This window comes from Syngnathus scovelli, chromosome 12 (assembly GCF_024217435.2).
Source record: "Syngnathus scovelli strain Florida chromosome 12, RoL_Ssco_1.2, whole genome shotgun sequence".
In the NCBI taxonomy this organism is placed as follows: Eukaryota; Metazoa; Chordata; class Actinopteri; order Syngnathiformes; family Syngnathidae; genus Syngnathus; species Syngnathus scovelli.
This window is the reverse complement of record NC_090858.1, coordinates 2,614,849-2,642,395: the sequence shown is the minus strand read 5'-3', so window position 1 is coordinate 2,642,395 and position 27,547 is coordinate 2,614,849. Positions and strand designations below refer to the sequence as shown.

General features: G+C 42.8%; 1 protein-coding gene across 9 annotated transcripts; it reads right to left on the bottom strand.

The window, feature by feature from the left end:
* Window positions 1-80: 80 nt before the first annotated feature.
* kcnq5a (potassium voltage-gated channel, KQT-like subfamily, member 5a) lies at window positions 81-27,547 on the bottom strand. Of its 9 annotated transcripts, none has more exons than XM_049736897.2 (17): window positions 26,973-27,547; window positions 10,820-10,910; window positions 10,327-10,453; window positions 10,034-10,209; window positions 9,773-9,898; window positions 9,578-9,688; window positions 9,400-9,495; window positions 8,346-8,440; window positions 7,698-7,724; window positions 6,428-6,475; window positions 5,182-5,426; window positions 4,943-5,051; window positions 4,241-4,372; window positions 3,960-4,076; window positions 3,521-3,610; window positions 2,888-3,014; window positions 81-2,806 (listed from the first exon to the last, which is right to left on the bottom strand). In XM_049736897.2, the coding sequence occupies exons 1-17, from the start codon at window positions 27,335-27,337 to the stop codon at window positions 1,952-1,954; spliced, it is 2,937 nt and encodes a 978-aa protein (XP_049592854.1). In that variant the 5' UTR covers window positions 27,338-27,547; the 3' UTR covers window positions 81-1,951. The 9 variants fall into 9 exon arrangements, with proteins under 9 accessions (XP_049592854.1, XP_049592855.1, XP_049592857.1 ...); XM_049736898.2 differs by lacking the exon at window positions 8,346-8,440 and adding an exon at window positions 8,655-8,743 and having other exon boundaries at window positions 26,973-27,546; XM_049736900.2 differs by lacking the exon at window positions 6,428-6,475.

The following is a 27,547-nucleotide window of genomic DNA, read 5'->3' as shown; positions in this document are numbered from 1 at the left end:
TATATATATATCGGTTGTTTATTTTTTTTATATTTCTGTTAGGTCCCAATAAAATAAAATAAAACGTCACTGTAAAAACATTCACTTAAAATTTTTATTAAAGAGTATTTCATTTTGAAATCATTTTGGCTTTTTTCTCATCCAGAGAATTAATGTGCACTTGTAATAAATTAATTTCAAAGTAAACATAGTGTTAACATTGTCGAGCTTTTTAAGGCCCGTTGTGTAATAGTAAACAATAAATTACCATTCAAGCAGTATAGCCAAAATGCATGAAAATACAATGCAAAAATCAGTGGAGACTGCAACAAGAGTTGAACAAACTTGATTGACAAATGATCCCCAAACTAAGCAGTGTGATATGAAAATAATATGGCATTCATTGGTAAACTACAGTACACAAACCAAAGAGTAGCGTTAAGTGATTAACAGATTCTTCAACATGATTTCTTTCTTTGTTAGTCAAAGTTTTCAATCACTACTCTCCAACATTAAGACACATTCAACTAGTGTGGTGTGTCACATTTTCAGGCGCCACAGACTCCACTGTGCTTTTTTGTAAAGCATCATACCAGCAGCAACATATTGAAATACACTGGCCTGTTACAAAATTCTTGCTAACAAGAGAATATAATGGGCAGATTAAGGGTAGTCCATAAAAAGTTAAATACATTTAAGACTAGTCAGTCTGGAAGCAACTAGAGCAACAGAACAGGAATTCACGATTTTGAAATATGAGGACGAGTTTGACAAGAATCATATTGGTTTAAAAAGCGCCATCCGAAATATCACATTTTCCAGTATGTTTACGTGCGCGTAATGTAAAATTATTCTTGCTTATCCTCTCGTATATTTTCCTAATAAATGAATGACGTAAAACATGACAGCTTTGCATTAAGAACATGCGGCGTTAATAGCTAATATTACATTTTCTCCTAATTTTGAATTTAAAAAAAAAATCAAGACAAGTTTCAACTCAGAGCATGTACAGTAGGTAGCCGAATTAGCTGCTAGCAAGATTAGCATTCGTGCTATTGAGTTAACGACAGCATACCGCTATTTTACATATAATACAACTACATCGCAGACAGCAGCAGAAAATATGAGTTGATCATATATTGGCAAGTCTAGGTTGAGTTGTGCGCCTTCAATGTAATATCATGTTGTGCCACACTGCCAGGGAGTATTAAAATCAAGTGGAAAGTTACAGCGGAATTAAAAGCGAGGAGAAGAAGAGGCGGAAAAGTTCTCCAATTCAGCTCTAATAATAGTTGCTGTTCCCGCCGAGAGAATACGAGTATTGTTCCATATGGTTTTTATGAGTTACTGCTCAGTGTGCGAAGTAACAATTGTGTGTTTTATAAACAAGAGTTCATTGGAATAACCTTTAAAGAAAGCAAATATGTATAAAAGAAATAAAAAAATACATGCTCTGATTGGCCGGTCTGCATTTAAGTGGGTGTGGTTTACTAAACGGTCAATCGTTTTTATTTCATATATTGGGGCAACCAGCATCCAAATACAAGAGTTGTCAAAAGAAAAAGTTTCATTAAATGTAATCATAATCTAGAACCAAATTATTATTGAAAAATCAGTTGATATTGATATGATTGATCGATAGTGTTCATGGTAGACAACATGCTTGTTCTTGTTCGTTCTTTTTGTTAGCGTAGGCACTATAACAAAATTTGACTTTCTCGAAACTTTTCCATGGACATATCAGATTTAGGATGGTCCAGAAATTTCATCTGAAAGCCAAATAGTGTATCCTTTGCGAGTCATATATTTAGGTCTTTGTTTTGTCTACTAAGTACACCGTGTGAAACAAAGTTGATGAGAATGAACAAAATATAGCAAGACATTCACAAGCTAGGAAATAAGTCATTTCCTGTTAAAGAGGCCTCCTGAAGAGCGGCATACAGTAACTTTGTGTGTGCATCTGTTGGTGTCGTCAGGCCAGCTGGATATGCGGCGACTGATCAAGAAAGTCTGAACCCAGAACATCTTGTTCCACAGCTGGGTTCCTGTCAGAGTCTAAATGCTCACCGGGGGTCGCCGATGTGCGCTCGCAAATGAAGAGTCCGCTCCCGCTCCAGCCCTCGCCCCCGTGTCGATTGAGATTGTGCATGGAGAGAGACTTCGCGAGGGCGCCCCCCCAGTCGGGTGCCGCCGGGACGTCGCCCGGCGGCAACATGAGCAAGGGGTCCACCTCCAGGCTCACGTGCCGCCTCCAGGTGGCGTCGGATTTCGAGCCGGGTTTCTCCCGTAGCTGCACGTAGCCCGTCTTCTCGCCGGGTCCCACCACAACGGAGGGGCCCGGGCTGCCCCTGTGTGCCACCACGCCATCCGACACGGGGCAGCGCAGGTGGGAGGGGTGCATGACGGGGGGCAACTGGAGGGTGAAGGCCCCCGCGGAAGGTGGAGGAGGAGGCAGGTCGGGGAAATGCGCCCGCCTGGTGCCGTTGGGGGTGACCAGCGTGGGGTAGGGGCTGTCAGGCGGCAGCAAGGGTGACGGGGACAGCGAGGCGGTGGACGGCGGGTAGGACGGAGGCGCAGAGTCCGGCGGACCCTCGTCGCTGTCGGCCGGGGCCAGGATGAGCCGAAGACCCCTCGGGTGGGCGTTGCTGTCGCTTCCCTGCGGGGAAGGCGGGTCTCGGTCCAGGATGGAGGTCTGGTAGTCGGAGTCACGGTGGCGGTCCAGCTCGAAAAGCGGCAGCGAGGACAGGGCCAAAGCGGACGGACCACGCTGCAGGACTTGGCGGTACACATCCAGAAGGGAGTCTAACTTGGACTCGATGGAGGAAACCTGGAAGCGAGCGAAGGAACGATTTTACACAGAAAGCCAACCAGAAATGAAGAACCATGTTCCACGTTTTTGCCTCCTCACCTGCCTCTCCACTTTACATACACGGCCCAGCATGCTGACGCCATCGTGGGCATCTCCGTCCGGGTTCAGTTTGTCCCTCATCCTCTTATCCACGGCAATTTGGCCTTTGCCCAGGATTTGATCCACCCTGACGCACACAAATCCAAACACGATGTTACTTAACACATCGTCACAAAGTCGAGGTGACAGCAGACTTTCTAAGTTGAAGAGCAAATCTGGATGCAAACCTGGTTAGTATAAAAAGGGAGGAAAAAAAAAATAGCACACATCATTGCGTTATTGCGATCATAGTAACATGAAAAAAAAACATCGAGATGTGAAGGTCATACAGTTGTCATCTTCACCCACAAATGTGCCTTTCCACAAATCATGAACCACACGCCCCAAGAAAAACACGTTAACATTAACGCAAAATCTAATCCCGATTGAATTCTCATGGCACACAGTATGTTGAGGTCAAATTTATAAAGTTTAAAACGGAACACAAAAAAAAACATTCCTATCCATCATTCCCCCCCAACATGCGCACTGCAACCATCCGGCAAGGCAAAACGAACAAAACGGACAGACGAGAAAAAACTAAAGAACTAAAAATCCAAATAATCATGATTTCAAAAATAATAAAAAGGCAACCCTGAGGCTGAGCTCTTCTTCCTGTTGCCATAATTGTAATGCAGGGCGGGGGAGGACATGTTCCTGAGTCGACTACTCAAGTTGGCCTGTCTGGACACAGCAAAAAACACCACACCTGCCGTTAAAATACATTACCATTACAAATAATTACTTTTACAATAATCATATGCCATCTAAAAAGCTCTACAATAGCAAGCGCAGCACAACTGACCATTCCACACCTACACACTAATTCATGTTAGTCCAGTTATCCTACTCTTTAGTAACATTGTCGCCATACAAATTATACAGCAACTCTATTACTGTGCTGGTGTACCTAATGTTATGGCCTTCGAGTCTAGAAAACCGAATGATGGACATAGCCTCTCTTACACTGGCCGTCAAAGAATTTTGACATTAGTGTCGTGTTAGTTGAGGGAATATCGGACGCGGGTCTAACCCCGGTGTGGACGACTTCCTCCGGGCCTGATTGTAATACAAATGCAGGGACGGTGAGGAAAAGGTCTTGGCGTGTCGGCTGAGGGGTCTCGGAGCAGGACCTACAACCGTATCTAGTCTGAGGGAGACAAAAAAAAAAAAATCTGCATACAGCTGATCAAAAAGCCTGACGAGAGCATATCAAGAGGGGTGTGTGGACTTTTTATATCCGCTGTAGAAGGAAGAAGAGAGCCCACATCCAGGTGAAAAAGATGCAAAATGAAATGGTTGATTTTTTCCAACCTGGTCTGAAGGCTTTTGATGCGACACAGCATGTCCAGGTGTCCCGCGGAGTACTGCTCGATCACGTCTTTCACGTCATACGGACGCAGCGTCTCCTTGAACTTCTTTTTGGCCACGTGGAAACTCATGATCCTGACCGACATGTATGATTAAAGCATGTAACAATTAGAAACGTTACAGAGACTGTAACAACTGGCAAAAAACAGCAGATGGTAGCAGTTTCATAGCAGACTTCACCCGTTCCTCCCGAGCTTAACAAAGCAAACACTGTGTGAAAATCAACTTCACCAGAGGAAACCGAAGAACCCTGGTACTCGAATGTGTGACGCCAATAATATTGATGCGGGTAAGCCGATCTGCGCATTTGCTTCCCTTGCCCCTGCCCCATTCCTGATGGGCTCAGCAGTTGTCCGTCTTTCCCGCTGAGAGGTGACAGATGAGCCTCTGTTATAACAGTACCCACCGGGGGAGAAGTTACCTCGGATCATAAACCCGACACCTTGGGAAAGCTTGGCCTCATGGTGGGGGGAGGGGGGGGGGGGGGGGGGGGGGGGGGGGCAAGTGGTGGTACTTCAACACTCAGTCTACACTATAACAACCGTGGAAAGAATTTTTCCATCATTTCTGCAAGGGGCGGCAAACGTATTGGGATACACCGCTTGATCAATTAACCAATCAGTGCTAAGCACTTGAGGGGCTCACCTGACAGCTCTGATGACCGCCTTAAGGGGAGCGGACAAGTCCTCGGCCGTGATGTCGCAATGGCAGCCTCGCTCGTCCTGGGAATCTTCCGTGGTCATGCCGGCGTCCACTGAAAGACGAATAAACAAAGACCGCGTTCGTTAAAGTCCGCGGTCCTTCGGAAATAAGCAATTCACGCTTTTCTGTCCGTCGGGGTATTTTGACCTTTTTTTATTTGTAGTGTTCAGATGCTTGCTCACCGTCTGAAGCTGTGTTGCGCGTCTGGCTCTTGAGCCTGAGCGAGGGTCGGAACCTTGTGCGGTCATTGAAGCTCCAGCTCTTTTGCACTTTGGTGGGGCTTTGGCCAATTAGCTCGCCACAGCCGCTCGCAGCCTCGTTGCCGGGGGAACAGCGCTGGCGGTCGTTAATAGACGCCTGGCGGCTCTTCACGCTCTGCCCCCGCGGGCTTGCCAAGCGGACTCGCTCCTTGAAGCTCAACTTTTGACTGCGTGGGTGAAGGGCCGAGATGGAATGAGGGGGATTTAAGATAGAGAGCAGAAAATGAGTGTTATGAAGTGTGGCCATCATCACAAGCGTCATCCAGCTGACATGCCCAAAACCAAAGTGACAAAGCCAGCTTGCTCACCAGGGAAATAACAAGATGCCATCAAACAATAATCTAATCCATAATCTAATCTTCGCACGATTAATAAAAGTATTCTGCAGGATCATCGGCACACAAGTCATTCTGGAGCGCGACAACAAACTTTACCCACAAACTTCACCAAAACTTTCCATGAGACCTTGTCACACAAAACACCAAAGAGCTACAGAAAACAATTTCTAAGGACTTGGAAAATGCTCATGATGCAATTTAGAGTCTTTAGCTGAGATGCTAACAAGTGCTAAATGCAATTGAATCAAATTGGACCAGCATGCAACGAAGCAGGGCCAAGGACAAAAACAAACAAACAAATAATTTAAAATAAATAAATAAAAGATATTAGCAAATGAATATTTCAAGAAAGAAATTTGGATATTTCAGAGAACTGTCCAAATTTTTTTGAGAAGAAACGGGCATTCATTGAGTCAATGAATAAGACTTGCCAATTTTGAAAAACTAAACTACTAAAACTCATTTTCTGCCAAGGAATGCAAGTAAATAATTAAAATTTGACATTTTCAGCAAAAAAAAAAACATTTTAGCATGAAAAAATATTGTGTTGAATGGATTTTACACATATTCCAGGAATAAACAAAAAATACCAATACTGAACCTCAAATCGAACGCTCGTCTAATATATTAGCTAAACACTATATAGCCACGCCGTCAAATCACAGACAAATTTTAATTTACCATTAAACAAAAAAAAAAAATCTGCGGAATTCATTTGAAACAAAAAGTATATTTCTCATTCATGCTATTAGTCGGTCATTCCCGCAATTTGTGGTGCGCTTGGTTTAGATTAGTTTAAGGACGGGGGCAACCGGGATGCTGGGAAGTACCTCCTGTATTTCCTAGTATACCTTCGGAAGAATTTCCTGTGACCCTCACTAGAGTGCATGGGAAGAGGAAAACAATAAAAAAAGGTGTTGGGAGTGAAAATAACTCACACGGGCGCACGCACACATTTGTACACCTAAAGAATATTGGCGCAAACACGGTAAAGGTGTAAAATCTTGTGTTGTCGTTGTGAACCTCCATGTTAGCTTTCAGTGGTCATAAGGGAAATCATTTCCTCTTCAGCGCACAGAAGTCCGATTTAATAAACTGAGCCCCCGGGTGGTAAGCTAGCGAGTAAGCACCCAACATAATCAATTGACAAGGCCATCACCCCCAAAAAAAAATAATCGAAGACAAATGTCAACCAGTAGATCTCCTCCAATCACGAAGCAGAGAACAACACTGTTGTCATAAAGCTGGCTAGCACAAAATAAAAAAAAGTCTTTTGGGCCCGAAAGACGATTCATTTGTCTTTAGAAATAGCTCAAATAAAGCCCCCAGTGTTTAATGTCAAGTGAAACAGTGAGGTCGTGAAAATAAAATATAAAAAGCCGCATCACAAGTGCAAATTGGGCTTTGGGAAAGCCTAATTAAAGCCAGGGATTTATGAGCGCTCGCCATGCTGGATGCGGATGTGGGCTGCTCTAATTAAACGTTTGGTTTGAGGATGACAAGCACTTTTGCTTGTGTCGTTTAACTGAATGTAAAAAAAAAATAAAATAAAATGCTTTCAGAAGCTGCTGGCTCAGCGGGACTCGGCCGAATGTTGCCAGAGCGTAAAAAACTCAATCAGGCTTATTAAACTTTCTATTGGAAAGCAACTTTCTCCCTAGTTCAACTTGATTTATCTCAGGAGTTACGGTGCATTCACTGGCATCGCGAATAAAACCGAAAACCTAGTGACTTGACGAAATGCAGATGACAATTTTTGCTGCCTTTTTGATTGCCACTTAAATATTTATGACTCATGAACATATATTGTATATGTATATTTCACATTTGCATATAATAATAATAATAATAATAATAATAATAATAATAATAATAATAGGATTCATGTCATTTCCACTGACTTTTGTTCAATTTGATATCTGGGCATGTACTATTTACCCCTCCGGCTAATCAATACGTCCTTATCATTCACACACATGCTCCGCCTTCTTGATTCCAATACATCAATCAATCAAGCAGTTCAGGTCTAAACAAGTGTACATGCTCACGAGAATGTTGACTTGAGAAGCGAGAGTGTGTGTGTGTGTGTGTGGCACAAACCTGTATGCGGTCTCGCCCTGCTCTTTCCTTCAAAGGTTAGTGCGACGACGAAGATGAAAAATAAGAGACAAAGGGGAAGAGAGGTCAGTCTTCCAGAGGATTAATACGGGAGAACATTCAAGTAAGCGAGATGAGAAGCCAAGAAAGTTAACGCATGCAAGCTGTAGCCATGCACAAGACGGAGATAATGTGAGGAGCTCGATGTGGAACATTTGCTGGCTACAATGACAAGCAAACAAAAGGAAAAGAACTTCTGGCGTCAAAGTGTGTCGTGCTTGGCTTTTTCAGAAGCACCCATTCATTTATTAAAGCCAGTTGATATCATTTGTGAAGTACAGATTTTTTTTTTTTTTAACTTGAGTATTCATTTTCATGGATTTGTGCACATGCGTTGGTGCTTTATGATCTTTTTTTTTTTCCGGCCATCTTCTTTTGGATACGTAAAGTGTGGTGAGTACTTTTTCCAGCTCTGGGTGTGCCTAATATTCTGGCCGGTGAGTGTGTGTGAGAATGGTACATGCCAGAGTGCGAAGGGTGAACAGATTGACGTGAGCCACAAAGATGATGGAGGAGAAAAAGGAATGTTTGAGTCCACAAGCGAGGAGGGGGCGGGTTCAGGTTTAGGGGGGGGGGGGGGCTTCCACCTACTTGGCGGGGCTGCAGGTATGCAATGCCTTCAAATGAGGCTTCCAGGTTGCAACGGAAACCGAGTTCTCATCGGCAGCGTAACTACGCCAGACACACTACGTGCAGAGGAGGGGGGGATGAGTTATGATTGACAGGTCAAATGTAAACAAGGAGGGCGAAGGGGGGCATGGAGGAGTAGTGAGGAGGAACAAAGAGAAAAAGCTTTTTTAGGTTTTTTTTTTTTTTTTGATGCAGTGTGTGTGTGTGTTTGTGTGTGGTTGACGGAAGGAGGCGGTGGTGATGGTGGAGGTGGGTGGGAGGGATACATGCCTGAGGGGGGGGAGGGCGCTTTGGTAGTGATACCAGGTGGCGTGGAGGTAGGGACGAGCACCATCAGTGGAGTACAGACGCCAAGCTGCCTGGTGGGGGGTGGGTGGGGGGAGGTGGGGGGGGGGGGGGGGGTGACATGTATACACATTTACACACACACACACACACACACATAGGGGGACCAATGAGACAAAGGTGGTGGTGAAGCAAAAGGGAAGGGCTGTGTTAGGACCAGCGGTCATTTTCTCTTCTACCAGCCAGCCCAAAAACACAGCGTAGAGATGAGATGTATCAAGTGTGTGTGATGGAGGTGTAATTGATAAATCAGCGCCGCCATCACATTTGAATTCATACACTGGAATCTGCTCCCAAGGTTGCGTTCACCTGTTGGGGTTAAAAGCTTGTCAAGTTACTGGAGGAGAAGAAGAAAGTGAACAAGAAGGAGGAGAAGGAGGAGAAGAAGGAGAAACGGATGGTGTGTGATGTGACACATCACTGCAGCCTGGAGGTACATCTGTCCGGGGCATGATCGCCATGGTAACAGCTCACGCCATTAATTACCAGCGACACGCATACAGACACACACACACCTTCAGAGAACTTCACTGAGAGGTTGAGCTGAGGTGGAAACATGCAACTGTGTGACATTAAACACACAGCGGGGAATACACAAGAAGGTTGGTTCTGATCTTCAAGTGCTGCAAGAGAAGGGGGTGCAGAGTGTGTGTGAGTGTGTGTGTGTTACCTGGATGAGGCTGGCTGCAGGATTGCGTCTCTTTTCAAAGTGCTTCTGCCGATGTTGCTCTTGTACTTTTAGGGCAAAACCTGAACCCAGAATGCCCTGGAAAAAAAAAAAAAGACACAATGAGTCAAACTAACAATGTACACAAAATGCGTAGTGTGTATGTGTGTGTGTGTCTCACAGCAGGCAAGGCAAAGAAGGAGATTCCCAGGAGAGCAAAACCGGCAGACAACAACCTCCCAGTCCAAGTTTGCGGCGTCTTATCACCGTAGCCGATGGTGGTTAGAGTGATCTGAAAGTTCAACGGTAAAGCGCTCGAGGCTCGAATCGTCTATTTTACGAAATGCCGGCCGAGAACAGACTGAGCGTTCCTCACCGTGCCCCACCAAAGAGCATCGGCGTAGGTGGCAAAGTCCTTGTTTTCCTCTTTCTCCACCAGGTAGACAAGGAAGGAGGAGAAGATGAGCACCAGGAAGCCGATGTACCACGCAGTCACCAGCTCCTAAAACAACCACAAAAGAGATCAAAAAATCGCATCGGGTGGTGAAAGTTCTCGCTGCTAACAAAATGGCGGACTCACATTTGTTTAATTTCTTTCGTTTTATCATCTTATGGAAATCCGGCCCTGCCGTCGTACCTTACTATGCGCGTAGACGACAGAGCCCAGCAGCTTCCAGGTCCCTCCTCGCCGGTCCATGCGAACCATGCGGACGATCTGGAGGAAGCGGAGGCTGCGCAGGGCCGAGGCGGCGAAGATGTTGCCCTGGCTGCCGGCGGAAACCACGGCGACGGAGGCAATCAGCACGATGATGTCTAGGGAACGAGGAAAAGGTCAACCCTGCGCAATGTGTCACCTTCAACTCGACATCATTTTTTTGTTATTGCCTTCCGGAAAGATACACACGCACGTAAAAATGCATTGCGTCATACCGATGATACAAAATGGCTTCCGGGCAAAGCGGAGGCGTCCTTGCCAGCCTCGGTAGCGACAGCAGCAGCCGGCGCTCCATATTCGGATGATGTACTCCAGACCAAACACAACGATCATCACAAACTCCTACAAAAGAACACACAACAACACTTACGTCATAAAAACAATCCTTTTTTAAGTTGAACAAAAAGCTATTATCCTGTTTTATGACTAGCAACAGGTGGACACACAGGTTGATTGTACCTTCTGCCATCTAGTGGTCGAGCATGTCATTGTTCTGGTATAGCTAAATGAACAAAGCCACATTATTTGGAGAGCAGGTAAGCAAATACTCGTTTTCAGACCAGTGAGGTGAAATCTGATATTTATCCTACGGCTTAAAATAATAAATGTCAATAGACCCTCAGCCTTTTCAATTTCGCATGGTTCATCAGTTGAGAACAAACATCTGAATTGGTTGTGTGTGTTCGTGGGGGAGTGTGTGTGTCCTACCAGAATGAGAAGACAGTGCGAGGAGAATTCCTGGTGAGCGGGAATGGTGGAAAACACGGAGAGCACCAAGCATCCAAACACCAGGATGAACCTGTGGAGACAAACACAACTCAGTTTTGCTAATTTGGTGATTATTTCTGAAACATAAAAACAAACAGCTAACGTTAGCTTATATGTATGATGTAAACCCTAAAAAGGAAAAGTCTGAAAGGAGGAATCTATTAAAATCAGAAATCAGATTCTTATGGGAGGGAAAAAAAAAGATTTGAATTTAAGCCCATATCGCTTTACACACACATTTATCTCATTTAGATGAGACACACACGCACTCTAAGCAAAACACTTTGTAATAGGTGTAAAGAGTGTTAAGAACTTCCCTACACACTCCATAAATCATCGGGGTGAGTGTGCGTTTGTGCGAGAATGTGGTATGCAAGAGCAGGTCACCGTTTTCCACACATTATCATCCTGACGTAGCGTATGTGTACGTACGTGCCGCCGCCGCCTGAGCGTGCCAAGCTTGCAGGGCTTTTCAATCAAGGCGGCCGAGAGCGAGGGAATGGAAAGAAAGAATGAAAAAAAAAAGATGCAACGATGGATGTGGAAGACAAAACAGGGCCAGATGAGACACTCGCTTTGAAACATAAGTTTTATACCCCTGCCTCTTAAATATAAAAATAGGTTGGAGATGTGGTCAAATAGCAAAAATCTAATTTCTTGGATTTTAAACGTTTCTGTGCAGCTTGAGCTAAAGGAAAGTAGCAAAAAAAAACAAAAAAAAAAACAAACACTTACCAAATGCAAATATTGATAAAAAAAGGGTGAACTGATGGAAAAAATATGAAAATATTGACAAATTAATTAGAGATGACAAAATACAAAGGTTGAGGAAAAAAAAAGGTAAAAAAAACAACAAAGTATATAGATTTTTGACAGAAAAAAAAAGCTAACTAAATGGAGAAGAAGACAAAACAAGTACGTAGAAGATAATGAACAGGACAAGTTGTCGTCGGAGGACAATGACAAAGAACGGAACGGAGCGGTCGCCAAGCCTTTCCATCACAACCGATCCTGTTTATGCACTCGAGCGCAACGGCGATGATGGTGGTCATTAAACTCGCGCCTTTTATTTCCCAGCAACGCCAAAACACAACGAGGCACATTTCCATCGCTTCCTCCTCACGCAAACTGCATCATAACTTGGATTCTGATAACAATCCAAAATCTTGTTCGATCTTTTTCTCATCTTTTTTTTCCTTTCTTCATTTCGGTTCAGTTTTTTTTTAAATCTTTTTTTTCCACGTTTGTTTCATCTTTGCTTACCTTATAATCTTTTCTTCAGCTTTATTTACCTTTTAGTATCTTCTCATTTAGCATTTTTTCGGGTAGTCTATTTTTGTTATATACAAAAACATATTTGTTATAAAAAAAAACATATTTAGATACATTTATTTATTTAAATATGTATTTATTATTATTTATTACATATATAGATATTAAACATATATTTAATAAAAAATACTGAACAGGAAACTAAGATGAGAGACATTCCAAAAGTACGGAAAAATATGGATGTGTGGGAAGGTTTTCACTGATTGCCTCCAGTCCTGGTTGGCTGATGGCGGCATGACAGAAACATGACGTCCGCTCCAACGGTTGCGTGTCCAGAGTGCGTGTGACATATGGCTTTATCATGGAAGGCATCACGACAGACTACATCTGTTACAAAGATTGTGTGTGCGTGTGAGATGATCCGCTCGCACATCAACTGCTTTTATTAATTCCGTCTTGACACTCTCATGTCCGAAGAATTGAAAACATATGAGTCATACATACATTTTTTTGCAAGCGTCAAATCGGATTAATTGTTTTTTAATCGTTTTTTCTACCCACAGAAAATTGACCTAATTTAAATTTTTAAAAAAAATCAAAATGCGGCTTTATCAATGTGGTAAAAAATCACAATTTTGATTCGAAAAAAAATGATCATCCACTCTAGCGAGGACGTAATATCCACACTTTTGTTTGGCGCGACGCATTGTGGTGATTCCCTCAAACTAAACAAACAAAGCTAAGATAAACTGCTTCTCTGTAACACCAACAACGAGGGATGCTTTTCATTCCTAAAATATAAAGTCAAATGTAATCATGAGCCTTCCCCTCTGGGGCTAATCTGCAGAGTTGATGATTTGAGCGCTTTGGAAAAAAAAAAAAAAAAAAAAAAAAGAGAAAGCACTACGTAATGGAATATTAGTGGCTGTCGTGTCTGGCTTACTACTACTGTTACGGCTGTGTTTCATCTCATACACACACACACACACACTTAAACACACGCACGGTCTGAGGACGGCGGTCTGGACAGCATCAACGGCGGCGGTCATCTCGCCGGTGTCTGGGTTATACACAGTTTAAAGTTCCCTTGGCAAGACACACAAACACGGCAAATGGGAGCGTGTAAGCCAGCTTGTTTTACGCCACAAGTTTGGAGTCATTCAAGAACATTTTCCGTGAAGCCGTCCAACGCAACGGGATGCGTACACCACATCACACGGATGCATAAAAAGGAAAAAAAGGGAAGCAAGCGAAATGTGGAAGTTGGCTAAAAGGACTTTCTGCGACGTGCCCAAAGTGTCTTGGTTAAGACGATTAATTAAGATTAAAAGCAGTGATTTGAAAAGTGTGGTACGCTGATGTTAGCTCCCTCTAGTGGTGCATGATAGAATTACTGAATTAACTGTTCGAAGTCTACCAAACTGGCTTAAATATATATTTTTTAAATTTGTGAAGCAGAGTACATACTGATCATATAGTACGACACATAACAAGTATCTATTACCGTACATTTGTGGGCGGGGCCTAAATAACAAGCCTTGTAACTTTCTTTAAGCCTGGATAGCGAACGCTCAAATTTAGCCTTTCATGAAGCTGTCATTAGCATTTTTTTACGATAATTGTTAATCATAATAATAATCAGCTGCTGGAACATCTCGAGTGGCATCTTAGCAGCTGCTTCTTCGAATCGGCCTCTCCCGTGCGGAGTGGCGCTGGTAAAGGATACACTTTCCCTTTTTAACTGCCCTACATTCCCGCAAAACACACACACACACACACACTTATAATGCTGCCTGGAGATGAGTGATGACCACACGATCACCTTAAAACTTCTCCTTGCTAAGCGCTCTACTTCCCGAGGGCCTACACTACATAGTGAGGCTTTTATTTTTTTTTCTTCCGTTAAGGTCTTAATGTTTGTGTGTTGGTCCCCGTCACGGCATCTGGAACTTATTCCCATTTCACCACCGTTTATGGTAGAGCCATCACCAGGAGGATGCATGGACATCTATGGTGCATCCCTCCTCCACACCCCCGGGTCGCGGAGCTCGTTAGCAAACAGGTCAAAGATGGTCATCTTAAAATTCAATGGCCGGCCTGACCACTTGGGGGTTTGAATCTTGAATCACCGCTGACTTATTGAAATATAAAATATCAACACCACCGAGTAGTAAAACCTACTCAGTTAAAAAAAGAAAAAGTTTCCCTCATAGTTTGCCCCTAAACGTATTGGCAAACGACGAGACACTTGTAAACATGCTAACACAAGCTAACCGCATACAAGGCTTTTAAATGGCTGTGTTGACGTCGCCTGTGGTTGAAGTGTTACATGCTAACATGCTAACACACTATATATACACAAACAAGCTTTCACTTAGCATTTGACCAATTCTTTCAAAGCCAAATTTGTAATAGTACCTAAAATAGAACAAGGAATGTAAAATTTTGATAATGTTAGCATAGCATCTGTTAGCAGTTTAGGATTTTGGATCAATCTCCGAACTAATGTCTGTGTACTCTTAAACGCAATAGCACATCACTGAGGGACAATATATTCCGAATTATGGGTTGTCATAGGTTGTTAGCATGTTAGCATTCTAGCTTTTAGCACTAGACTGGGTTGGGGTTAGGGTTAGGGTTAGGACACTTCCAAGCATGCCATAAGGAAGAAACCACAGACTCGACTCGACTTGCTGTCTATTTTGGGTGGTCCCACCATGGCGACCACTGCACTTAACCCCCCCCGAGACAGCACAACGCTAAATGAAAAGATTTGTCTTGTCAACAAGGCGGTGTTTGTTTCAGATTGGCCTCTTTACACTCGGGCCTATCCCGGCTGATTTAGGGCGAGAGACTTGATACACCCCGGACTGGTCGCCGGACTGGTCGCATATAGAGCACATACACTGACAATGAAGAATATATTGCTGTATGAATAAACCAAAAATATGAATTGCTTTGAGCTAAATTAGACTGCCCACTCAAAACAACCTATTTTCAGCAACATAAAAAAAATAGGGTATAAAGTATGCTGTAATTATTGATCCTCGGGGTATTGTGACAAAAAAATGGCACAAATAAATCATTTGGAAAGTGTTTCAAATCTGCAAGAAAAAAAAAATTCTTTACAGACCAAGAAGAACGTCGGGGAGACAAAAATGTGTGCTTATGTTTACGATACACGGCTGGTGTCAGACTGCAAGACCGCAGGGATGGGCTAACAGATGCTAAAATGAATTATTGTGTGCCAACACAAGGCTAATTAGCTTGGGAGTTTGGTAACAAGTCATGCGTCACCGGGCCAAATAAAAGCCAGTCATTAGATGATGATGCCTCACTATCGCCCCCTGTTGTCAATCAGCACAGAGGAAGTCACAAAAGCCGCAGTGTTCGCCGTTTAAATGTTGCCTCAATGTCCACATGCCACCTTGAGGCCTCTGCAAGTAACCCGATCCGAGCCGAGGTCTTTTTTGGACCCGCTTGCCTCTAAATATAAATCCCTGGCATCGAACGGGAAAACGGATCCATCCGCCTTTCCTCATTTGCCACCGTGAACAAGTTGAAAAACAATCCTCAGAGTCGGACCCAAGATGGTCGATGAGACGTTCTCGTTTCCGTGATAGTTGGACTCGTTTATCAAAGTGATATTTTTATCACGTTGATGAATGACTTTCGAAGGAGACCGGCCGGGGGATGGAAGGATAGCTTCTTGATGAATTTCACTATCAATCTTTGGCTTTGTGCAGCAAGCTCCCATTTACTGTGTGCGAGTGTGTGTTCCTGTTTTCCAATCTCTTCATGACACCATTTTAATCTTTGTGGGGGACATATTTTTATATGGGGACATTTTGTGTTCCAAAATTCCTAAATTCCCACTGTAGTTTTTCCTCTTATAGAAAATGTGTGTGTGTCTACCTCTAATTGTGCGGCACCACAAGTGACACTCGAACTTTGTGTTTCTCTTCATGTGGACATTTTAGCACTGTGTGGTTTTTTTTGTCTTTATTTTGGGAACATTTTAACAGTTCTTGTTTCATATGTGTGTCTCTGTTTTTGTAATTTAAGAAAAAGGAACCCTATTGGACGATATGTGTGTGTTTTCTAATTGTGTAGCAAAACATTTGACACACAATTATTTTATATGTTTGTCTGTTTTCTATTTATTAGACTTTGTGTGTTTTTATCTTCCTATCATTGTGCGACATCCCACTTGACAAAAAATACGAGCTTCTTTAACCAAATTAGAGAAACAAAAAGGTACAAACATGACCTATTTGTACGTGTGTGACGGAGATGCTGACTAGAGCAGGAGGAGGAAGAAGAAAAAAAAAAAGACTCCATTATGAGCCATTATGATTATCCAGGTCAACATTTATGAGTATTGATGCTTTAATTTGTGCTGGAGAGCGGAAGAAGATGCTCAAGTCATAGCCACTGTGTCTTTGAAATTACATTAGCAACCAAACAGCTTCTTTTTTTTTTTTTTTTAGTGTCATCTCTTCCAATTTTCTCTCCACATTCCATCACGCTGAAGGAAAAAAAAATATATATTGCAAACCTATCTCTTGTGGTAAATAAACACGCAACTGCACGATTAATTTGCAGCATTGCAGATTGTTCTTGGGTGAATTTATTCCAGTCGAAGCGTGCTTGTGAGTCAGATGTTGGCACGCGCCCGCGGGAGCAAATGTGATTGACTTACATCGTGTGGGAGCGCAGTTCGATGTAAATCAATGAGACCTCGCAGACACGGCAGGAATGCGGCAGGATGGTGACGTCACGGGAATAAAAGGTCATTCTAAAGAATCGTACTTTTTTTTTTTTTTTTTTATTGTTGCTTGTTTGGCACAGTAAAGCAAAAACTACTTTCTGTGGTGGGAGTTGGAAGACGGGACAAAAAAAAAAAAATTGCATTCACATTCTGCTATTTAATATGTTGGATTCTTTTCCACAAATTGCTCATTGAATAATTCATGAAGCTAAAGTTTGATGTAAACAATTAATCAATTCCGGATGGTAATTCAAAACATGTCCGACTTGCACTGCTTGGCCAGATGAGTTGACTTTCCTGACTTTATTTTCGAAGTGACTTTAATTGTTGTTAAGTACGTGTGCCCGAACGTAAATCACTGACGCGATGCATTGTTGAGATGCTTCGAAGGAACACACCGTATTTCCAAAGAGGGGACATCTTCTTAAAAGCACATCAAGTACAGACGGCCGGACGGAGAGTCCCAATAAGTACAAAAAGGAGGCCTGGAAATTACTCCTCTGCAAAGGCTCCTCTGTCTTATCCAGGACTTGATTTGATTGGATGATAATCCTGATGATTATGCGTAATCAAAGCGCTAACGACTAGCTCTCTCGCGTCACGATGCTCGGTTGACGTCACATGACATGGAAAATAGTTTTTTTCCGCTTTTAACATTCATTACTGTCGAATAAATGACTCCATTAAATTAGTCAGACGTGTGATCATATTTTTTTTTCATTTGTTTTCCGCTGTTGAAGGCTACTTGAGGTGTTTTATTATTTTGACATTTTACAACTGGCGACATATCGGTTCACGTGCCTGATTTGAATCTGTCGAAAACTGTTTTCTACTCGTTCTTTGCAGCCAATCAATGGACTTTATATGGAGGAAAAGATGATGAGTTGCCTAAAAAAAACCTTTTACCTTGTCAAATTGATGCAGATAACTACGTGTGAAGAATGAATGAATTTATAATGAGAGTAGGTGGAGGACCGCGTCGGCCAATTAATGGAGTGAAGGTCGAGAAAAGCAAACCGAACAAAGTTGGAGGATGTTTTTGTGTCGTATGTGTCGGCCTGCGTATCGATTTGCCGTGTTGTTTGTTCTACTTGGCGCGGAGACACGCAAACACACGTAACAGACGGTAATCAATCCACAGCTCCTCTCCGGTGAGAAGGTTGGCCAAAGTGTTGCTTGTTGTCGCGGCAACCGGGAGGAGAATCGGACAGGCCGTGACAGATAGATGGTTTCCACATTACGACTGTGCGTGTATCCAACAATTAGCCACGGCCCTAATCACCAGGAAGGAGGTGTGCGTCCTTTCGCTATCATTACGATCAATAATACATAAAGGTCGTGAGGAGGGGGGGAGGCCCATAAGGTGTCGGCCTCCAAATTCATTTAGCAGAAGCAATCGTTTAGCAGCAACTATACGAGTGGAAAAATCGTTAAAGGCCTGTGTGGAACTATTTCACTTCAAAAAAAGAAATTGCATTTTTTTTAATCATTTTTGTTTTATTTTTTAAAAAAATTACATAATTAAATAATTAACTTAAAGGAGAAGTCAAGTCCAAAAGAATATTTTTAATGATACGTTCTATGCACCTCCACTCAGATGTAGCCCTCAGAGATATTCAAAAGTATTGGTTTCAATATCGTCAAAATGGTCTCAGCAATCGGTAATGGTGCATTGATTTCGATGATTTCAGCGATCGTTAGCAAATCGTGCAGTACTGCACCGCACCATTGTAAAGCCCTAAAAAGCCTCCAGATGAAAAACGTGGCGATCCATCCATTATTGTCCATTTTGGGTTCAAGCCAGGCCTGGAGAAGCTGCTCTCAAGTTCCCACTTTAATGCGGCCGGGCTGAACGCATCGGCGACGCAATCGTAACTCATCTCGGGAACATCGCCTCCTCCTGGCTTTACTTAACAAGGTCAGGAGACGACAGGCTAACGGAGACGCCAGGCTAACGGAGACATTTGTCACGCGGCAGACGCTCCTCGCCTATTAGCATTGCCATGCGTGTGATCAATAATCTTTTTTTTCGACCTGTCACGTTTCTGCTGGCTGCCGATTTGGGGCTAATGTTATTTTCCAAAATAATGTGACCAACAACAAAAAAAAACCTTGACAATTTAACTTTCATATCTGTTTCATATCAGGGGGGGGGGGGGGTCACGTTTGGGTGAATTAGTTAGCAAGTGGAATATGTTTCGTGTTTTTCGTCAAATATATTATTATTTTGTCAAATTTTCCATGGAAAGTTAATAAAGTATCTGTCTAGGGGTGCTACTATTCTAAATTATATTGCCTCGACTTGGCAGCACTGGATCGCATTAGGGCAACGTTGAAGAATGAAGACTATTATATGAAATCAGTATAGTGCCAGCCACGGTATTAAAGTCGTCTTTAAAAGCGAGCGAGCCGGCTCGAAATAAATGAATAATAAATGATTGAAGTATACGAGTCGGCCGCAGGCGTCTCTTTTATCGTTCCACGATGGATGTCAAGGGAACTATCGGGATAGTTAAGTGATCCTTGTCGCTTGACTTTTTTTTTTTTTTTTTTCTCGTGACACGAAATGACGAGGATGGTATTTTTTTTAAAAAGGATACCAAAGACGCAATTTATTACCATGACAGTTTGGACTCCGGATGCAACAATTCGATACATAATTGATCTCAATGGGAAATTTTGCTGAATAAATCAACATTGGATTAATTGACTCATTTGAAGATAAGCGGCTAATGTGAGCTTCCAGCATGGAGGTGGTCGCCTCCAGCTGCTTGCATTCTCGGCGAGCGTATCGAGGGAAAAAAAAAAAAAAGACAGTTGGAGCAATTGGAGCGAGAAGTGCACACTTGCGCAGCATCGCGCCATGTGACGTAGGGAGGGACATTTAGGAAGTATGCAACAAGAGCTCCTCGAACAGGACGTGGGCACTGTTGACCGTCCGTCTTCCAAAACAGAGTGCGGCTGACGAGATGGAATCATTGTGAACCGAGTGTAATAGAACAAAGTGAATTATTACGCTATAAAAACACAAAACGACGTTTGTTATTACCTTGGCTGTATCGCAAGTGCCAGAGGCTGAGCTGCTCTGTGTTTGTTCACCGAGTGACCCTTACCTAATATGTTCCATGTGGCCTACTGAAAAAAATCCTAATCCATATAGCCCTCGATGGTGACCTGCTTCTATTTCGGTTGAATCAAAGTTTATGGCTCGCGCACTTGCAGACACGCACACAACACACACATAGGAGCTGCGATACTATCCAAACAGCCAGCTGTCCTGTTGTGTCAGGCCGCTCGCTCTGTTGGCTGCAGGCCTGGGAGAAAGCTTACTTTGACAAAACAGAGCCTCACTCCGCATTAGGCCCAACTCCCGTCAATGGACTGGGCCCAAAGCCTACAAACACACACGTACGCACACATATGCACACACGCAGAACACACAACACACGCCGCCAGAGAAAGTGTCTCCCACACTTTCATTCACAGGGACATTCTCTCTCTCCTCGCGGCTCGTTCGCCATCGCCCGAGGATGCCGACACATGAAAAAATGGCAAGCTTTCAGTCTCAAATATGAGCTGCCGATTACTGTCAAAACGCTGGTTGCTAGGGGCAACCCTGACTATGCTGGCAGATATCAGGTTGGTTTAATTTACACGACAGTGAAACCAGCAGTACTTTGACAAAGCCGTTACGTAACCCACCTGTATCGAATCTATTTCATAATTTAAAAGTCGGGATGTTTCTATATCATGTATTTTTTTTGCAGACCGATACCAGTATGAATTATTCAACTCTTTCAATACTCGCAAGTAGCGATACCAAGTAACCGATACCACACTTTTAAGAAAAATCGCACTGTATTATATACTAAATACAAACTAAAATGTAAAAGACAATGTAACATGATGAGCCAGTTCATTAGGAAATGACGACATGTACAGCGGTATTTGCGTAATAGGCATGTACCTTTAAGGGGCGTGGCCGAGAGAGCAATTTCAGATCATAATTGGCGGTAATTACAGTTTAAACTAATAATACAGCAAGATGGTCTATGAGATTAAGCCACACAGGTCCAGAAAGCAGCATATCCATTTCCCCCCCACGCCCCCTCCCTCGTGATTTCCTCCCACTGCATCCCGTCATTACAGCGGCGTCATGAATCACATGGGGAAAGCTAGCAGACGATCAAAATGGTATCACGTCCTGGAATTGATAGAAGAAAGCCACCTGGGATGAATAGCAGTGATCAATTATTTACAATGTGTTAGGAAGGTTTGCCTTGGATTTCTTTGCTATGTATACACACACATATAAAAACACACACATATACACACATACGTTGACAACCTACTCAAATATTCACTCGCTTGAGGCCCCAAATGGTTTGGTATCAGCTCAAGGTATACAGATGGACTACTATAGGCTGCCTGATACGAGAGAGGTAGTTTAAAAAAAAAATAGTGAATTTCTGGAACCGAGTTTTGGATAATATTTTTATGAAAATTCTGTCTTAAGGCCAAAAAACAAGATTGGAATGTTGAGGATTCAAATAATATGCAGCGTTGAGTATTGTGGGTGGATGGATGGATGGATGGATGGATGGATGGATGGATGGATGGATGGATGGATGGATGGATGGATGGATGGATGGATGGATGGATGGATGGATGGATGGATAGATGGATGGATGCAATTATTTAGACAGTATAAGGGAGGAAAAGTCACCAAAAACTGTTATTTTTTTGTTAATTGCTTCATCAGACACACACTAAGCTGAGCCGCACACTTATTGCGTGACCGGCTCGCATTTCACAGCACATCCGCCATCCTCAACATCCCTCCCGATGTTGCGCATTCTCACCCTGACTTGTGACTCTTTGACACCTTATGGCGCCAAAAACGCTTAATGTACGAACGACACGCAACCAGCTGGATCATTGCGACAGAACGCGAGAGGTGTGATAAAACAAACACCAAATAGGAGTTTAAACTAGTTGATGACATATCGTGAGCCAATTAAGGCGTCACTGTCGATTAATACAATTTTGAGATCTTAAAGGGGCGTGGCCTAGTGAGGGACATTCAGGAGCTGGACCCGGGTTGGCTGGTTTATCGACACGTGAGTGTGAGTAGTGGCTTAAAGCAGATTTTGCATCTGTCTCTAGTCAATAATCATCTGCTGTTTTTTTTTTTTAAATCAATTTAGCTTTTATAAGGGACCTATTCAGAAATATTCACATTAACCCTACAATTTATTATTGTTGGCTGGTTTATCAACACGTGACGTGTGAGTGTGAGTAGTGGCTCAAAGCAGATTTTGCATCTGTCTCTAGTCAATAATCATCTGCTGTTTTTTTTTAAATCAATTTAGCTTTTATAAGGGACCTATTCAGAAATACTCACATTAAACCTACACTTTATTATTTCTATTTTTACACTTAACATGATTTTTTTCCCAATTGTCTCTACTGATATGAATTTTAGACCATATCACCCAGACCTTGGATGATGTGAGATTTTTGTAACATAAAATATGTGCCTTGGCTCAGCAAATGCTACACCACAAGGACATTTAATCCCCCTTGAATAAAACGCCGAGGCTACTCCTTTAAATATATCTTTTGTTGTACCGTATAAATAACCCCAAATGAAACAGAACAGAGATGTGAGGTCTGCATAACAATCACAAGCGTGAAAAGCTTTTTTTTTTTTTTTTCCAATGAGGTCACGCTGATTCATGTAATAATAATCGTCTTTTGACACCGACTGGCTCAAAGCGCTGCTGATGCTTTGGAGATGGATGAGAAAGGCTCCTCCGGGGCTACAAAGGAAAAAAAAAAAAAAAAAAAGTCAAGACCGCGGAGGAGCTGCACCTTCCTCAAGCACGCATGCGGAAAGTAGCCATGGAAAGAATCTGCGGTTTGCGTGAGGTTTAGCGCCACATTAAAAAGAAGCACTGCGTGAAACCGCAATGGAGTGGAGCGCAACGGGAACCGATCTGCTTCCTGTAATGTGCTACAAGTGCACTCCATAAAGACAATACACACGACCAGGGGTGTCCAAATTACGGCCTGGGGAACATTTGTGGACGTTTATTTTCTCTCCTACGCCTGCGGTGGGTGGAGACATCTATTAAATGTCAGACTAAAATATTAACCCAATTTAATAAATACTCTAAAACTGGGCAGGGGTGAATATATTCTAGTGGGATACAGGTTTGACAAACTATTTATTGCCTTAGCTTAGCATACATAGCAGAGCACAGCATAGCAACGAAAAGGTCAAAAAGTGCCTCTGAAGACGTTTTCAGTTTGTTTGCCATAAAAGTGTGACGATTAGCATAGCATAGCATAGCATACCATAGCATGCCATAGCACAGAATAGCATAGCATAGCATAGCATAGCATACCATAGCATACCATAGAATAGCATACCATAGCATAGCATAGCATACCATACCATAGCATAGCATAGCATAGCATAGCATAGCATAGCATAGCATAGCATAGAAGTGCTAAAGTCAAGTGAAATAAAAAAAGGGTGGAAAATTTTGTCTTGGAAAATCACAGCACAATAGATGAAATAAGCTGCTAAGACAGCGTTATTTACTTTCATCGCATGTCTTCCAAAACATCCGTGGAACTTTCCAAATAAAAGCCTTCGTGACAAACATGATTTCCACCCATTGGAGATGATTACTGATCGCCTGACTAACATTGGGAGGAAAAGCCTTTTCCATTCACACCAATGTGAGCAGCTGTGAAAAGAAGATGGAGAGGTTTTTTTTTTTTTTTCTTTTTCTTTTTTGCACAGGACCATCAGCACGATTGGTGCAAACTGTCAAAATTGCAATTCTCTTCACCCCTGAACGAGGCAGCGAGGCCATTGACACCATGGAGGTTGTTTTGATTTTCACGCCTCAGGGCAGAACCTCAGGTGGTTTCATTCTGTTGATACCCCCCGAGTGATTTAAGGCCAAACAGAGAACTCAAAGGAAACAACACATACAGTACAACCTCCTTCCTTCCTTCCTTCCTTCCTTGCTTCCTTGGCAATGTTTGAAATGGAACTATTTTGTCTCCGATGATGCGTAGCATATGTGGAGTATGGGAGGTGAAATGCTTGGAAGTGACTGAATGCAGAAAGATGAAAAGGAAATGAGAAAATAAAAAGAAGAAAAAGGTCAAATGACAAGAAACATTTTGCTAAAAAAAAAAAGAATTTTTTTGACCCATTCAAACCATTCCAATTTCAAAATACTCAGCTCATTCAGAACATCTTGATTCCAAATCAAATTTGCAATAAAAGAGAATTTGACATTATTCCCTCCTCCTTACACAATTTTTGACACATTCAAACATATTTTGCAAGCTATTCCCAAATGTGAAAATGACATAAAAAAAATAATAATTAAATAATCATGTGAAATCCAAATAAGAAAATGAACGGACAGGAAACTGTGTATCATCTTGAGCGTGCGACTGTGGCTGGAAGTCATTTGTGAATGCGTGATTTGTCCCACAGACTTATTTTATTTTATTTTTTTTGTTTTTTCACGCCATCTCATTAAGCAGCCGGATGTTAATACTGCCTGTTTTCCAATGGGAGCACTATTTGGCAAAGAAGAACAAGATTGCTCATGTTTATATTCACGTTGTAGTCGGCAGTCCGTCGACGCAGCTACGCGTTGAAGATTCCACGTGTTTACATGGATTAAGAACACACACGCTCATACATAAGCCACACACACACAGACACACACAGACACACACAAAACCGCATCTGTTTCAACACAACCGAATGATCAAAGTGAATATTTCTTTCATAAATCACATACTTTCTTGTGTTTGTCTGCGTCTCCGTGAGAGGGTGACACATGTGTGTAGCATCTGACTCTGGGCGGTTTTAAGTTTTTTTAAGACAAAAAAAAAAGGAGAAGAAAGTTTGGATTGTTACTGGAAACTTTTTTTTTCTTTCCCTGAACAGCTGAAAGATCCCAGCGAGTCGGCACGCACCTGCAGCGAGAGTTTAAAAAGTCAACCCGTAGCACTAAAAATATTGAGGTTAGTTTTTTTTTTTTAAATAAAAATAAACAATTTGAGTAAATACATTGTTTTTTGCACTTTCATAATTTTTTTTTTTTTTTTTACATTGTTGTTTTATTTTTGAAAGAAAATAAATGATCTTCAAAATTGCAGGTCGCAAATGCGAACCACTACTCCACCGTGCTGCCTTTTAGTACAAATCAAATAATTTTTTTATCTCATTAGGTGCGCCTGTAACGTATAGCTTGATGTTGTTAACCTATATTAGCTCATTTGCATTTAAATATAGGTCGGAGGAATGAAACCGCCCAACATCCAGCACACGACAACGTGGAGGATGAGCTTGAGGAAGAAGCGTCGAGCAGATGTAACGACTTAACCCGTCGACCTCAGCTGTCCCGCCTGAGCAAATATAAAAAAAAAAAAAAACATCCACATCCTGCTGCCCGCTCATACAGTCGCTTCTATTCATGTGGATACATAGAGCAGATGCTGTAGCCACAGTTAGAGATCTTTTTTTTTTTTTTTAATAAATTTACCAAAATTTCCTGATAAGGATTTTCGCTTATATAAAATTTTGAGGGGGCGCAAAAAATAAATTGTAATCAACAAACCATACTTTCCAAACACAAAGTATTTGACATCAAATTCTGGAGCCAAAAACGAAACTGAATCTCATGTCGATATCCGTCTGCGAATGGTTAATACGCGTGACATGTTTACAAGCAAAGAGACACATCTTCTTCAGCTGCGACTTGACTAATTGCTTAATAGAACGTGCATGTTGTTTTTCCAGACACGCACACAATGGAAACGGGCCACTTTCACACCAAAGTAAAGGCGGAACTTTTTTTTTTTCCCACACAGCAAGTCTCTGTGTGTCTCCAGATCATTGGGACGGTCACGCGAGGAGGCCCCCGGCTAATATTTCAGTCAGCCTGCACAGCTGACAGCTCGTTGACCTTCTCTAAGAGCCTCGGCGCATGTGCCGCGAGCTTCCAGTCTTACATAAGTGCACCGAGGAAGCTGTCCGTTGTCGAAACGCGACTTCATCCAGGGGGGGGGACGGCCCGAAATGCCGCCAGATGACACCCCGTGTTGTCATGAGCAAAGGTTATCGATGTCTAATGACTTGATTTCCTCAAGTAGGCTCTGGTAACTTGTACGACTATGGAGGATTAAGTAATTAATCGGGGAATGGTATCTACTCAAATTGGAGGTCATTCGTGTTCAGTTGATAAGAAACTTTTGTTTGCGATGAGGCATTTATTTCTGTAAGCGGATGACACATTTAGCAATCATTCGAGGAATGGCAGTTAGATAAACCGATATTCCGCCTTTGATGGGTTTTGTGCGAAATGCAAACAAACGATATCGTGACACGGCCAGAGGATCATACGTGACCAATTAGATGACTTACCGTCTGTCATTAGCTGAACTACTCATGCTCGACGAGGAGACATAATTGCAAGTTATTTCCAGTACTTCATGTATTACTTCTTTCACAATATTTAAAAGTCAGCAGTGCTGCTGACATGGCAGCCAGGTGGGTCGGGTGACCTGTTGACACTTGACGATTTGTCAGTTCATTAATTACGTGCGATGACAGCTCTAGAGATTTAGAGTTGGGATTCCGTTAAAATCTTAAAATGATGGTGGAGATGAGGATGAGGATGAACTGTGAGTCAGCGATTGGAATTGAAGTGGATCAAAATGGGTGAGGAGAACTTAACCATCCTGGTCTCTCTATTTATCAATGGATGTGACAGATGATTGTTTACGTTTCAAATTTACCATAGAAAAGAGACTTAATAATAGATTTTATTTGTAATAAATTGGCCATAATTTCTAAATATGGTTTTGATAAGATCATAAATTGTTTTGTCTACAATTTTTGGGGTTAAAAATGAATGAATATTGATTAGGGTGGCTGAGCACCCCTAAAGTTGACAGTAACAGCAATTCAATGTGGAATTGTGATTAAATTAATAAAAGTGGACTCACACAAAAGCGTGGTAGACGAACGCCCACTCTCGGGGTCTCTCCAAGACGTTGTACAGGTAGTTCTGGAGCCAACGGTAGCGCGCGTTCCTCCGGCCGCCTTGCGCGCTGTACGCCAGCGGCTTGCCCAGCAGGCTGAGCCGCGCGCCATGCTTCCTCCGGTCGGCGGCACCGGGCGGCCCAAGCCCATCCCCGGCCACGACTCCTGTCCGAACCGCGTGGTTCATCGTCGTCTGGCCGAACTCCACATCCCTCGGGGGGAAGTCCCGCGCCAGGCGTCCCGGGGAAGTCTTGAGCCAGATTCCGGAACCGACAACACCGACCCCACAACCGCCGCCGCTCTCGTCGCCGCCGTGACCCCTCGGCATGGCATCACCGGCACGGGCGTGGAGGGCGCTGGGATACCGGCGGACATTCACACGGGGCCGGTGGCTCCACTAGTTTAAGGTAGGTCTTTTTGGAGACTTTTAGTGTACACTCGGCATCTTTTATGGTAATGTGGCTGTTCGGTCCGAACACTTGTGCGCAAGACAGCGGAAGAGTGGGGTTGTGAAGAAGTGGATCCATGGAGACATTTG

Bases quoted from the DNA above. Each gene is read 5' to 3' on its own strand.
- kcnq5a (XM_049736897.2), bottom strand. From the start codon at position 27,337: ATGCCGAGGGGTCACGGCGGCGACGAGAGCGGCGGCGGTTGTGGGGTC. The intron at 9,689-9,772 runs GTGAGGAACGCT...TTGAACTTTCAG, and splicing joins ATGCTCTTTGGTGGGGCACG to ATCACTCTAACCACCATCGG. The intron at 4,077-4,240 runs GTTGGAAAAAAT...TGTCTCCCTCAG, and splicing joins ATCAAAAGCCTTCAGACCAG to ACTAGATACGGTTGTAGGTC.